Source organism: Spinacia oleracea, chromosome 2 (genome assembly GCF_020520425.1).
Source record: "Spinacia oleracea cultivar Varoflay chromosome 2, BTI_SOV_V1, whole genome shotgun sequence".
NCBI classification, from domain to species: domain Eukaryota; kingdom Viridiplantae; phylum Streptophyta; class Magnoliopsida; order Caryophyllales; family Amaranthaceae; genus Spinacia; species Spinacia oleracea.
Window position 1 is genome coordinate 82,864,951 of NC_079488.1, and position 12,688 is coordinate 82,877,638.

The following is a 12,688-nucleotide window of genomic DNA, read 5'->3' on the forward strand; positions in this document are numbered from 1 at the left end:
AGAAACTGCCGAAAAACTGCGTACGTATCACTACTAGAAAAGGGGATTTTAACGACAAACTTTTTCGTCGTTATAAGTCGAAAAAGTCGTCGTTAAAACTTTTAACGACGAACAAAGTTCGTCGTGATTTTTGTCGTAATAGCTTCCGACGTTATTAGTATTAACGTCAACGTTCGTCGTGAATTTTACACGACGAAATTATTGTTCGTCGTTATTTATTAACGACAAAAAGGTTGTTCGTCGTTATTTATTAACGACAAAAAGGTTGTTCGTCGTTATTTATTAACGACAAAAAGGTTGTTCGTCGTTATTACGTATTCAATGACGTCAAACAAAGAGCAAATAACGACCAACATAGTTGACGTAAAAAGAGAATCAAATTGACACAATAATTTTAATTATCGTCCAACAACGACAAAATATTTCGTCGTTAATGTGACTAAAATAAATATAGTTTGTCGTAAATATGAAAAATATATATAACCTGCCATTCATTCAAAACCATAAAAAGTATATAGAATATTACACTAAATTTATATTAATTAACGTAATCAATTACAAAAGATTTATAATAAACAAATTCAATGTGAGTCAAAACAAACTAATAACGTCAAATATATAACTTGGTCCATACTAAGAATTAAATCTCAATGATTCCTTGTTCTTAAAAAAAGTAAGAAAATTTGCACCAAATATCTAAAACTGATGTGTAGCAGCTTCGACCTATTCTTGCATTTCTGATCCTGCTTGTGAAGTTGGAATAGTAACATTAAGTTGCGACACCAATGCATCTTGAAACATTTTCATTCTAGACTCAACCAAGCTAACACGTTCCTTCATTTCATTGTTCTCGGCTTGTACTTCCTCCACGCGATTTGCAAGAACTTCATTATGTTTGTTGGCAGCATTCAATTTAGTTTGAAGCTCTACTCTACTGGGTTGTGGTCCCCTTACATCTTTAAGCTTTATTCCTCCTCCAAAACCTACAACCCTATCTCGAGATTTTGATTTAAAAACTTGTTGTACTACCTAGCAGAACACAAAGAAATTACATTAGTACATGAAGAATACATTTGCACATGAAGATCTATTATTGGTATTTCGAGACAAGAAGTAGATAATAAGGCCTGATCACAATTGAAAAGGTAGTACTAAAGGATGCACCATTCAAGGAAATACCCTGCCCAGATAAGGTAAGCAAAGACCCTGAAATTATTTAGTACAGAAAAACTCAGACTAGTCACTCGCTAAAACTGCCTAAACGTACCATACACAAACACCAAAAGAGAATTAGAGGAGAGTAGTAGGCCTAGTAAGAGTTGGTAATGCCATTCAGAATTGCACCCCAACTAAGCAGTGAGAATCGTTGGTTCAACAAAGCGGGACAGACTGAAAGAAGAAAGCGAGGGTGACGAAGACAAAGAAACAACTCACAATCTAATGAACACAAAAATGCAAGACAAACAAGTCCATGAATGATCACACAAACAAAACTTGGGTGATGAAGAGCTAGGCAACGGTTAAACAATAAACATCACTATTAAAACCTAAAGTCGTCGTTTAATCAGACCAGTTCATTTTCATATGTTCCACATCCACCAGAGTTGAGTTAGACCAAAACCAAAAAATGTATGAATATCCAGGACATGAAAAAGAGACTGGGATATGGTCAAGTTTTTGACACAGACAGATAGTCTTTAGGAGACGAAGCAAAACTAAACGTCCTGTTTGTTATGCTAAAAAAAATCTTGAGGAGTATCATTATATTGAATATCAACCACAACACAAGACACCAAGAAATACGTCAACAATCATTTCTCTATTATGATCCTAGCAAAACCAGCCAAAATCAGAAACTTTAGAGAGCACAGCTTTCTCATTAACATGACAGAGACACAAGATATTAACCAAGATAAAAGGTGCCAAGGGGAGAGAGGGAAGGGGGGGGGGGGGCATTCTTCTGCATAACTTCTGTTCTACTAAAGGTTCAGAAACTTACTAGTACAAAAGTAAGAATGAGTACCATCAGAAGGTGAAGGTATAGAAGAGGAGAAAAATGTATCAAAGGATTTGATGATGGCGTGTTCAATCACCTTTATTGAAATACCTTACTATGCTTAGTATTCCAAACTAAGCAACTATTTTTATGGTAACATGTAGATCAATCATGGCAATAATTAACTTCTTTGTAATGTAATAGCAAGTCCTTTTTCTCTCTGAAAATCTGTGTTATGTTATTAACCCGCAACTACAGAAACTAAAATATGGAATTCTTAGCTACTAAAAGTTCACGGGCGGCTATGAACATAATGGCCACATAGAGACAGAATAAATTTCAACCTACATTAGTTTTCATCTAGAACACAAAACCACTCTGACGGAGCTAGGTGAGAGCAGAACCAAACATGAAAGACTAAACTCTATGTATAGTTACCAGTATTACATAATCAATATTCTTGTAGTGACAATTGAATTAAATATTGATGATTCCTAACAAACAAATACTATACAGTGGCAAATAATCATATCACTTGAAGATAACACTATACTAACTACTTATCATTTCAGTATTTTTTGCAGGATGATCTTATAAAATTCTCAAACTCAAAACTGAATGGATGAGAAATGACAGATGAAGAGTATTTACCTCGACTTGAGAAAGTGATGGATCCTTTGCCATTGTTTCCCGAAGTTCTTCCTATAACATAGCAAAAACAAGATCATTAACATTAACTAAAAAAAACGGGCCAACAAAAATAAAGCATTCAACAGACATACATATTTTTGCGTTGTCTCCGCATTTGGAAGCTGAGTTCCTTTCTTTCGAGTGGAGTAGAATACATCAACCAAACTCGGCTTCTTCCCATTATTTCCTCCCTTACATAACAAAGAAAATAATCAGTTGTCATGTGAATTTAATTCCAAACTTCCTGAACCTATGAAATTAGGTATTAATAATCATTCTTTCTCACCAAATCATCCCAAATGACTTGCCTAAAAGGCTTGCTCCCAGTTCGAGGCATTAACTCTTTAAGATACTGAGCCCGATTATTAGAGTTCCTGGCACTTCTTTCCTGAAATTCGAAAAAATTAAATTTCGGAACACATTATAAAGGAAAAGGGATTATAGTTAAGTGATTTTACCTTAAATTCTCGCTTTGAAAAAATCTCCTTAATAAGCCACTGCCACTCACTCTTATTAAGCCCATCAGGTGGAGAAGCGTTGTATGCAGCTTTTAAGGTGAGTTTCTTATGAATGATTTTATACCTTAACAAGTCTGACCTCCATTTTCTCCACAACTCCTTCATATGGTCCAAAACATGCTCCTTGTAGGCCTCCATATTTTCATTAGTAAAGGAATCCTGGAATCAAGTAAAAGAAAAACAAATCAAAGAGTGAAATGTCAGACTAAAAATGGAAACCCCAATAACATAACCAAATCCATAAAAATCATGTTACCGTGACTGCTGCCCACATGTGTTCTTTTTCTTTGTCTCCAATATCTGCCCATTTGTGCACTTTGACCGGACACATGTTAGTATTTCGTACTATAATACCAAGATGTCTGGCAAACACATTGTGATTATCCCCTACTGCCCGATTGTTAAAGAATTGAATTTGCAGCTTCTCATTAGGTTTCAGTTTAGCAATCTTTTTACACTTGTTTCTTCCCCTCCTTTTTTCATTATCAGCTTTCTTCTTTGTAGTAGATTGACCACCACCTTCAACCAAACAATTTAAAAACATAAAATGATTAACATAAAAAAAAGAATAATTCAAAGGCATAAATCGGATGTTAAATTATTACCATTTGCATCCTCTTGAATAGTGTTGGTCGGAGATATCTCCATTTCATTATCATTGACATTGTCATGAATGTTCTCACGAGGTTCATCACCATGATCATTATCATTGACATCCTCATGAATTCTCGTATCAAACTTATCACCATGTTCATTATCATTGGCAACCTCATTCTCAGCCTCGTTCTCAACCTCGTTCTCAGCCTCGTTCTCATCAGAAGCATATTCTACAAAGTCTCTTTCGAATTGTATATCTTCATCTAAATAATGACTTTCTGCATTAGGACCATAACAACGACGACTGGAAACCATTAAGGGATCAACAAAAGATATATCATTTTTGTTTAATATGACAGAATCAGTGCGAGCTTGAGAATGAGCAAGATGGCGTTTCTTTGATGGTAAAAAATTGTTAGCAGGATGACTAGGGAGGTTACTCTCCTTTCCAATGGAGGCATTGGTTTCAACATTTGTTTTGGAAGAATACAAATCAGCTAACCTCTTACCACGACCCCTTGCCAGCATAAGAGGTGGTACGTACTCGCGTTTAGATCTTACCATAGAAGATTGTTGTGCAGACCCATTGGGAAGAACCATTTTCTCCTGCATTGTTCATTGGTCAAAGTCAAGTCATACTATACAACCAAATAACTAAAACCCACAAAATTGAAAATAAAAAACTAACAAAACCATCAAAGTTAACCAAAGTCAACTTTGGTCAAAATCTAATTTGTACAACCAGAAAAACAACAACAAATCAAAGCAGACACTAAGCAAAACCAGAATGTCAGACATTAAATGTGCTAGCTGACGACTGAACCCTAACACTTTACACTCAGCTGGCACAACACAATAGTCATCACAGAATCGGATCATGCTTAACCTTCTAATCTTCGATGCATACTGCTGATGTGCAACTTACGAGAAAATGAGGCTTCTATACTGTAATTACATGGAACAATAAAGCTTCTGATAAGAACATCCTCTACTGAATAGACAGACAAAATGCAACTTTGAATGATACTGAATACACAGACAAAATGCAAAACAGAATTCAGTTCTTCGTTCAATAGCCAATCGGTCCGGTGCAAAATGCAAAACAAAATTCAGTTCTTCGAACTTCGTTCATCTGTTACTAACTACTGCTTTGCTTTGATTGTAAATTTCTCTTCCAGGCAAAATTACCTATGTAAGAACTGCAAGCGGCCTGGGCATTTTGCTAGAGAATGTCCAAATGCTTCTGTGTGCAACAACTGTGGGCAGCCTGGGTAAGTTTATGAAACTTAGACTCTTAACAAGTTCATTTTGGTTTATAATGCTACCACTTGTCTACTGTTCCATTCTGCTTAAACTGAGTGCAAACAATCTCTTTGCAAAAATCGTTGTCAGATATTCATGTTATGATTTTCTTTTTATTTTTACTTTCTTTTTTGTTATTCAATTGGGAGCACAACCAAACACAACCAGCAACCCTAGCAGCAAACAACAATAACGCAACAGCAACATGACACAAAAATTGACCATAAGCATATCAACACACGCTGAACCAGGAACTAGAGCACTAGCCAGCAGCAAACAAACCACACTCAGCAGAAACACTAGCTGAACTAAGCAACCAGGCTGAAGTAGACAACAACAACGACCCTGCCAACAAAACAACCTGCATTCCAGAACAAGCCAACAGACTGACTGCACCTAAACACCAGATCCAGGGAGAAAACCAGGAATAAGACAACACAAACAAAACTGAATACAGACATAAATGCAGAGGAAAGTAGCATTGCAGCAGAGTACAGCAGCACTGCAGCAGATTACAGCAGCACTGCAGCAGAGCAAACAGCAGAACTGTTGCACAGCAACTGCCCTACACAACAGCGTACTGGCCTGAACAATGATAGCAGGCCTGTAGCAATCAGTCATACCATATGCCAGAAACCAAGACCAAGACTGAATCTAAGGCATATATATCTTTGTACAGAAATCATGTCAAAGCGTATAAGAGAAATCTGTACAAATGCAAATCGCAAGAATGAACTCAGCATTGACTAAAACAGTCCAATATATTCAACTCAAAAATCAAACCAATTTCTCACAAATAAATTATCAATCAAACTCATAAAAACCTAATTCCAGCAAGTCGCAACTACAGTGAGCATTCTTATTCAACCAATCCACTTTTTAGTTGGAAAAACAGCTCGTAAAACCAAAACGTCAAACAAAAAATCCAATAAAACCACAACAAATACAATTACGGAACGAATAGTCAGGTGGTCAAGATTTTGGAAAGCAAAAGCAAATAGAAAATTGACCAATAAATCTTTTATAAACCTAAACTCCCCCCAAAAAAAACTAAAATTGACACATAACTAAACCACCACAATAATACCAACTGCAACAGGTAACGAATCATTCCTCTCTTCTCCTCTTCACAGGAGCTTGTTGTTCTCCACTTTTGATTGAAATATCTTCCACAATAATGGGATCTATGCCAACCCGACTTCTACAGATTTCACTGCTTGCACTTGTAGAGGAAGATGCAACATATGTTGGTCTATCAAATTCACTCTGTTGGTATGCTTCACTTTGCTCATCAACATCATTGTCATCATCTAACAAGTTGCGCGGTTGAGTCTTGGATGCAATAACCCAACCTTTGTTAATGTTATCAGTGGCATAAAAAGCTTGTCTTGCCTGACTAGCTAAGATAAATGGTTCATCAGTTTTTAATTGCCTATTGCAATTAATACTAATGGTTCCATATTCATCTTCTTTGATTCCTCTTACCTTATCAAATACATCCCACCAGTTACACCGAAATAGCACAATCCGGTTTCCTCCGAGATATTGTATCTCTACAATTTCTGTTACAACTCCATAATAATCCATGTTCTCATCTCCATCACCCGTATTTCCTAAGACAACCACGCCACTATTTTGTGTTCTCAAATTCTTATCACGGTTTTGTGTACGAAATCTGTATCCATTTACAACATAACCACTAAAAGATGTTACATATTCAGTTGGTCCACGTGAAAGTGAGAGGAGATTTTCCATTTCCTTGCTCTTATTATTCTCATATAAGAGCGCAACCTACCAAAATTAAATAATGAAAAAAGTAATTAATAAAAAAATTCACTTGTATGGAAATCAAATACGAAGTATTAAAATATATTCCTTACTTCATCCTTAAACCATTTTCTAAAATTCTCGCTCCATTCCTCTTCGGTGATCCCAGAATCATCTATTGGATGAGTTTCAGAATACTCTCTGTAAGCAAAAAAGCATATAAATATATAAAGAAAATTTTTGTGAATATGAAGAAAAGATATTTACTCTTAGACTCTTACTGTAGGAAAGGTTGAACCTCGTCGCAGTTCTTCAAAATGTAATCGTGAGCTTGATCCATTTCACGCCTGGGAACACTTATAACAGTTGGAGCTCCTAAACCTCTACCAGAATGGCTGAAAATATCCAAGGCTTCATCACTGCCGTTTGCATTTTCATAATTTCGTTCCTGGCGATTAAATCTTGTTTCTATATTATGCATATACCTTGAGCAAAGGGTCATACACTCATCTGCTAAATAGCCCTCCGCAATTGAAGCTTCTGGATGAGCCCTATTTCGTACATAAGATTTAAGCTTATACATATATTGTTCAATAGGATACATCCATCTGAACTGAACAGGACCTCCGATCATAGCTTCATCGGCTAAATGAATTGGCAAATGCATCATTACATCAAAGAACGAGGGAGGAAAAACCTTCTCTAATTTGCAGAGAGTGATAGGAATTTGGGTCTCTAGTTGCTTCAATTCACTCACTTTAAGTACTTTAGCACATAATAAGGTAAAGTACCTTGATAGCTCAATCAGTGCTTCGCGTACAAGTGGAGTGAGTAGACCACGTATTGCCAAGGGAAGAAGATGTTCGAGTATTACATGGCAATCATGGCTCTTTAAACCTGAAATTTTTCCTTCCTTAGTGTTGACACAGTAAGATATATTCGATGAAAAACCGTCAGGTACTTTTAACTCTTTCAAAAAATTACAAAATCTTTGCTTCTCGGCAGGAGAAAAAGTAAACGGTGCTGGAGGCATCTTATATTTGTCCCCTTCTTTGACTGGGTGCAATGTGGGCCTTATCCCCATAGCTTCCAAGTCATGACGTGATTTTATAGTGTCTTTAGTCTTCCCTTTGATGTTCATAATTGTCCCAAGAACACTATCACATATATTTTTCTCAATATGCATCACATCTAAATTGTGCCGTAACAAATGTTTCGAAAATACTTTTCTTATTCCAATTATCACCCCTAAGCTCATGATTTATTTTTGTCTTCACATGTGGATCCTTGGACAAAACAATGTTCTCGAGATCCTCGAGTTGACGAAGAATTTCATCAATTGAACAAGGTTCAGGAGGTAGACCATGCTCAACTTTTCCGTCAAATGAATCCTTATCCTTCCGCCATCTATGGTTCTTTGGCAAATAACATCTATGCTCCATGTAGCATTCTTTGCCCCCATGAGATAGTCTCATTGATCGTGTATCCTTAAGGCAACGAGGGCATGCCAAATAACCCTTAGTACTCCATCCTGACAACATGGCATATGCTGGAAAATCATTAATTGTCCACATCAGTGCTGCACGTAAATTAAAATGATGTTGAGTTGCTGCATCGAAGGTCTCGACACCAGTGTCCCATAGATCTTTTAATTCCTCGATCAATGGTTGCAAATATATGTCAATTGCATCACCGGGTCCTTTAGGACCAGGAATAAGCATCGAAAGAAGTATATTAGACTGCTTCATACAAAGATCTGGAGGTAAGTTATATGGCATAAGTACTACAGGCCAAATACTATAAGGTGTTTTCGAGTTTGCAAAGGGTTGGAAACCATCACTGGCAAGCCCCAACCTAACATTTCTAGGATCTGATGCAAACTCGGGAAACTCCTTGTCAAATGACTCCCACGCGGCTCCATCAACAGGATGTCGCATCGTACCATCTTTCTTCTTTTTACCATCATGCCACCTCATCAAAGAAGCAGTCTTTGAACACATGAATAATCTTTGAAGCCTCGGTTTTAGTGGGAAGTAGCGTAATATCTTGTGAGGTATTTTTTTACCATTTGACTTACACTTGTCTTCCCCACTGTGTTTGTTTGTTTTCCATCTCGATGCACCGCAAATATTGCATGCATCTAGCTTCTCATTCTCCTTCCAATATAACATGCAATCATTAACACATGCATCGATCTTTTCATAGGAAAGTCCGAGGTTTCTCATGAACTTTTTTGACTCTTTGTAAGAATCTGGTAAAGTTGACCCTGTAGGTAAAAGCCGATTCTTCAAAAATTTGAGAAGCATGCTAAAAGACTCATTGGTCCAACGACCAAGAGTCTTAATATGAAGAAGCTCCAAGATTGCAGACATTGTAGAACTCTTAGCACCTTCATAGACCGGATCTTGTGAATCCTTCAATAGGTTATAAAAACTTTTAACGTCGGCATTTGGCTCCTCGACATCATTGACATCAACAGAGGGACTAACATCATTGAACGCAGGATATAAATCCCTTAGAATATCAAAAATTTCATCATGGTCTTCTCCCTCATCATGATCCTCGTCAGACACGATTTCTGACTCATCCAACCCCTCCCCATGATGATACCAGAAGGTGTATCTTTTGATTATTCCAAAAACAAGTAGATGTTCCCTTACTTTCTCACGATCACCGGATTCTCCATTCATACATTTGGTACAAGGACAACGAATTGTCTCAGTTTTCAACTTTTGAAAAGCATAGTCTAAAAAATTATTAACTCCCTCGGCATATGTTGGATCACCAATGTAATCTTTAATGGAAATCCAATCCTTACAGAGAGTCATTTTCACCAAGTATAATAATAAAATGGCAGAAAAAAATTACCTAGAGAATCAACAAAGATAAGAATATGTTATTTTAAAAAAACCGGTCCACGATCATGATAAATGTAAGAGGTACAATAATCCAACACCTAATACGACAATTTTCAGCAAATGCAGGCTAGCATAAAATTTCGCACACATAGTATATTGAGTCAATGATGCTGACTCGACTAGATTTCTTGGTCATATAAGTCAACCAAGGAAGACCTAATACACTTAAAAGTATATAAAACTTTATGAAAAATATTATACGCATACAAGCCTAATTCTTAGGATGGGAATACGACAATACTATATTTTTTCAAACTTTGGATGGGAATCAAACCTAACTGAAGGGTGTATTAGATTTTTAGATGTATCGGGTTGTTGCAGAGGTTTCTTATCACTATGGCTAGCTTCATATCAGGTTTTAGACATTAAGATCAGAAATGTCAGAATATATGCAGAACTTGTTAATTCAGAATATAGGCAGAACTTGTTAATTCAGAATATAGGCAGAACTTGTTAATTAAGATCAAGGATCAGTTTAATCCTGGAATTTATTTATTAAGATCAGAATATAGGCAGAACTTGTTAATTCAGTCAAGGATCTGTTTAATCCTGGAATTTATTTATTATTCATTTTAATATTTTTGTTCTGTTTTCTTGCAATTTTAAATATAGGATCACAGAGGACAGAAGGTTAAACTGGATTATGAGTCAGGTTAAACTCAATTTTAAGCTTATACATAGATTATATCTAGGATGTTTATTCTACAGTATCGGGTCCAGTCATACTTGTCAGACATCAACAAATATTTAGCAATCAAAACTAACCACAAGTCAAGAATAGAAATATAAAAAAATATAAAAACAAATTAACAACCACTCTGAATCTTAACAAATTGCCCAAAAACAGAAAAGAGTACGCATACCAGGAAGCTTATCCTAGAAATAGACTCAAAAAAGAACAACAAATAAAAATTTCCTAACATAACACAAGCCTTGGGAGAAAGAAACCAATGCCACACATGACTCAGAGAGTAACCATTCTGTCAAGAAGCAGGTTCTGACTCGTATATGAAAGTCCATTCATGATGGAGTTTCCAGGACATTGTATATATTGAAACCTTTGGAAAAATGCATAATTTAATTTTGTTATATACAGATTACAGAGCATACCGCAAATTGACCTTGCTGGGATTGAACTTCTTGTAAAATTTGTCTGAATGTATTATCAATTACTATAATCTCCAACAAGCAAGAAAGCAATATTTACAATATAACATATCAAGAATATATACCCATATGCGCTTGAAGGCAAACCAGAAGTCATAATACAGTTGACCAAAACAGGGGAGAATTGAGGGGAACTTCCATTGCCAACTGAATACTGCATTTATTACTATGAAATTCAAAGCATGAGGTCTGAAATTAACAGCACATAGGCCTCCTATTTGGTAACAAAATCTAAATCAAGTACATATTTGAACATATGAACATCAACAAACCATAAAAAAGAAATCAACATATGAACATCAACAAACCATAAAAAACGCCCAAAACTAATTTCGAAACATACCGATTCAGAGGATTAAATCTTCAATTTCGTAGATTTTGTAACAAACTCCAACTATAGCAGCTTCAATCCTTGATATCGTTCCTCCTCTGTCTGGCTTTTTGTTCTTCAAATTTATTTATTTTCCAATTGAATATGAATCGTGAGTTTAGGGTTAGGTTTTAGGAAGGAGATGATTGAAGAAAATTGAGGAAAGGAAGGGTTTCAAAGATTTTCAGAAAATTGCGCGTTATTGACTCTGAGAATTAAGTGAAAAATTTATTTGCCGCTTCACCTAAATAAATCGCGCTGTGCTGGAGTATATTAACGACGACTTGTTTTTTCCTTTTTTTTTAATTATTTACTTGTTCATATTAACGACAGACTCATTAAATTTGTTATTCTTAGTTTTAACCAATTACTTCGAACAATGGGGCTTGTCGTAGTAACATAGTGCAAATAGATTATTAACGACAAAAAATTCATTTCGTCGTTAATAGGTTGTCGTTAAAACTGCGAATTCTAGTAGTGATATAATTAAATAAACGCAATTTGCAATTAATTAACAATTACGAAAATTAATCACCCCTTTTAATTCTTGCAAATTTGTAATATTTAACCATGTTCATGTAATTTAGATTATGAAAATAATAAGGGACTCGTGATACCACTGTTAGGTTATGATACATATGACATTACATAGATCATGCGGAAACAACCATTAACCCAGGACAACATATTATTTACACATAATCAGATAGCATAATTTAGATGCATACTCTTTGTTGCGTGCCCTCCCTAGCTGCGCCCGAACCGAACAAGAACAAGTCTTTAGGACTCCAAGTGTCGTCCCTCCGTAGATAGTCCACAGCACGTCCGGATCCGCCTTAAGATTGACCAACTAGAATCGCCCTTAAGGTACTAGAAAATTTCGGCACTTTTATGAGCAAGATGTGTGTTTTAATTTTCTCTCAAAAACTCACTTTTGAATACTTTTAAACTTGTTATAAATTGTGAGCCCTAGCCTCATATTTATAGGGGTATGGAAAGGGAATCGAAATCCTATTCAGATACAAATTAATTAAACTTAGAATCCTACAAGAACTCTAATTTAATTAATTTATCAAATAGAATTAGGAATTTAATCATTAACCGAACTCTGCATGTTTTAGGAAACGTGCACGAACACAAACACTTGCACACACACGCACGGCAGCCACGATGGGCCCCATGCGTGCGCGCGAGCAGCAGCCCACGCAGCGCCCGCGCGCGCTGCGCGCTGCGCGTGCTGTGCGCGCTGTGCGCGCTGCGCAGCCTGCTGGGCCTGGCCTTGCGCTGGGCCTGGCGTGGCTGTTTGTGCGGCGCGCTTGGCTTGCTGGGCGATGGCCTGGCTTCGTGCTGGGCCTCGTCCGGC

General features: G+C 36.5%; 2 protein-coding genes across 2 annotated transcripts; both read right to left on the reverse strand.

The window, feature by feature from the left end:
- Positions 1-513: 513 nt before the first annotated feature.
- LOC130467583 (uncharacterized) lies at positions 514-5,724 on the reverse strand. Its single transcript, XM_056836129.1, has 11 exons — positions 5,563-5,724; positions 5,367-5,464; positions 4,727-4,827; positions 4,585-4,643; positions 3,810-4,407; positions 3,461-3,723; positions 3,145-3,363; positions 2,973-3,074; positions 2,779-2,877; positions 2,648-2,698; positions 514-1,029 (listed from the first exon to the last, which is right to left on the reverse strand). Exons 1-11 carry the CDS (start codon positions 5,722-5,724, stop codon positions 724-726), a joined length of 2,058 nt encoding a protein of 685 aa, XP_056692107.1. The 3' UTR covers positions 514-723.
- Positions 5,725-8,045: 2,321 nt separating this feature from the next.
- Positions 8,046-9,698, reverse strand: LOC130467584 (uncharacterized). The gene has a single exon (XM_056836130.1). The coding sequence runs from the start codon at positions 9,696-9,698 to the stop codon at positions 8,046-8,048; it is 1,653 nt and encodes a 550-aa protein (XP_056692108.1).
- Between the last annotated feature and the right edge of the window lie 2,990 nt (positions 9,699-12,688).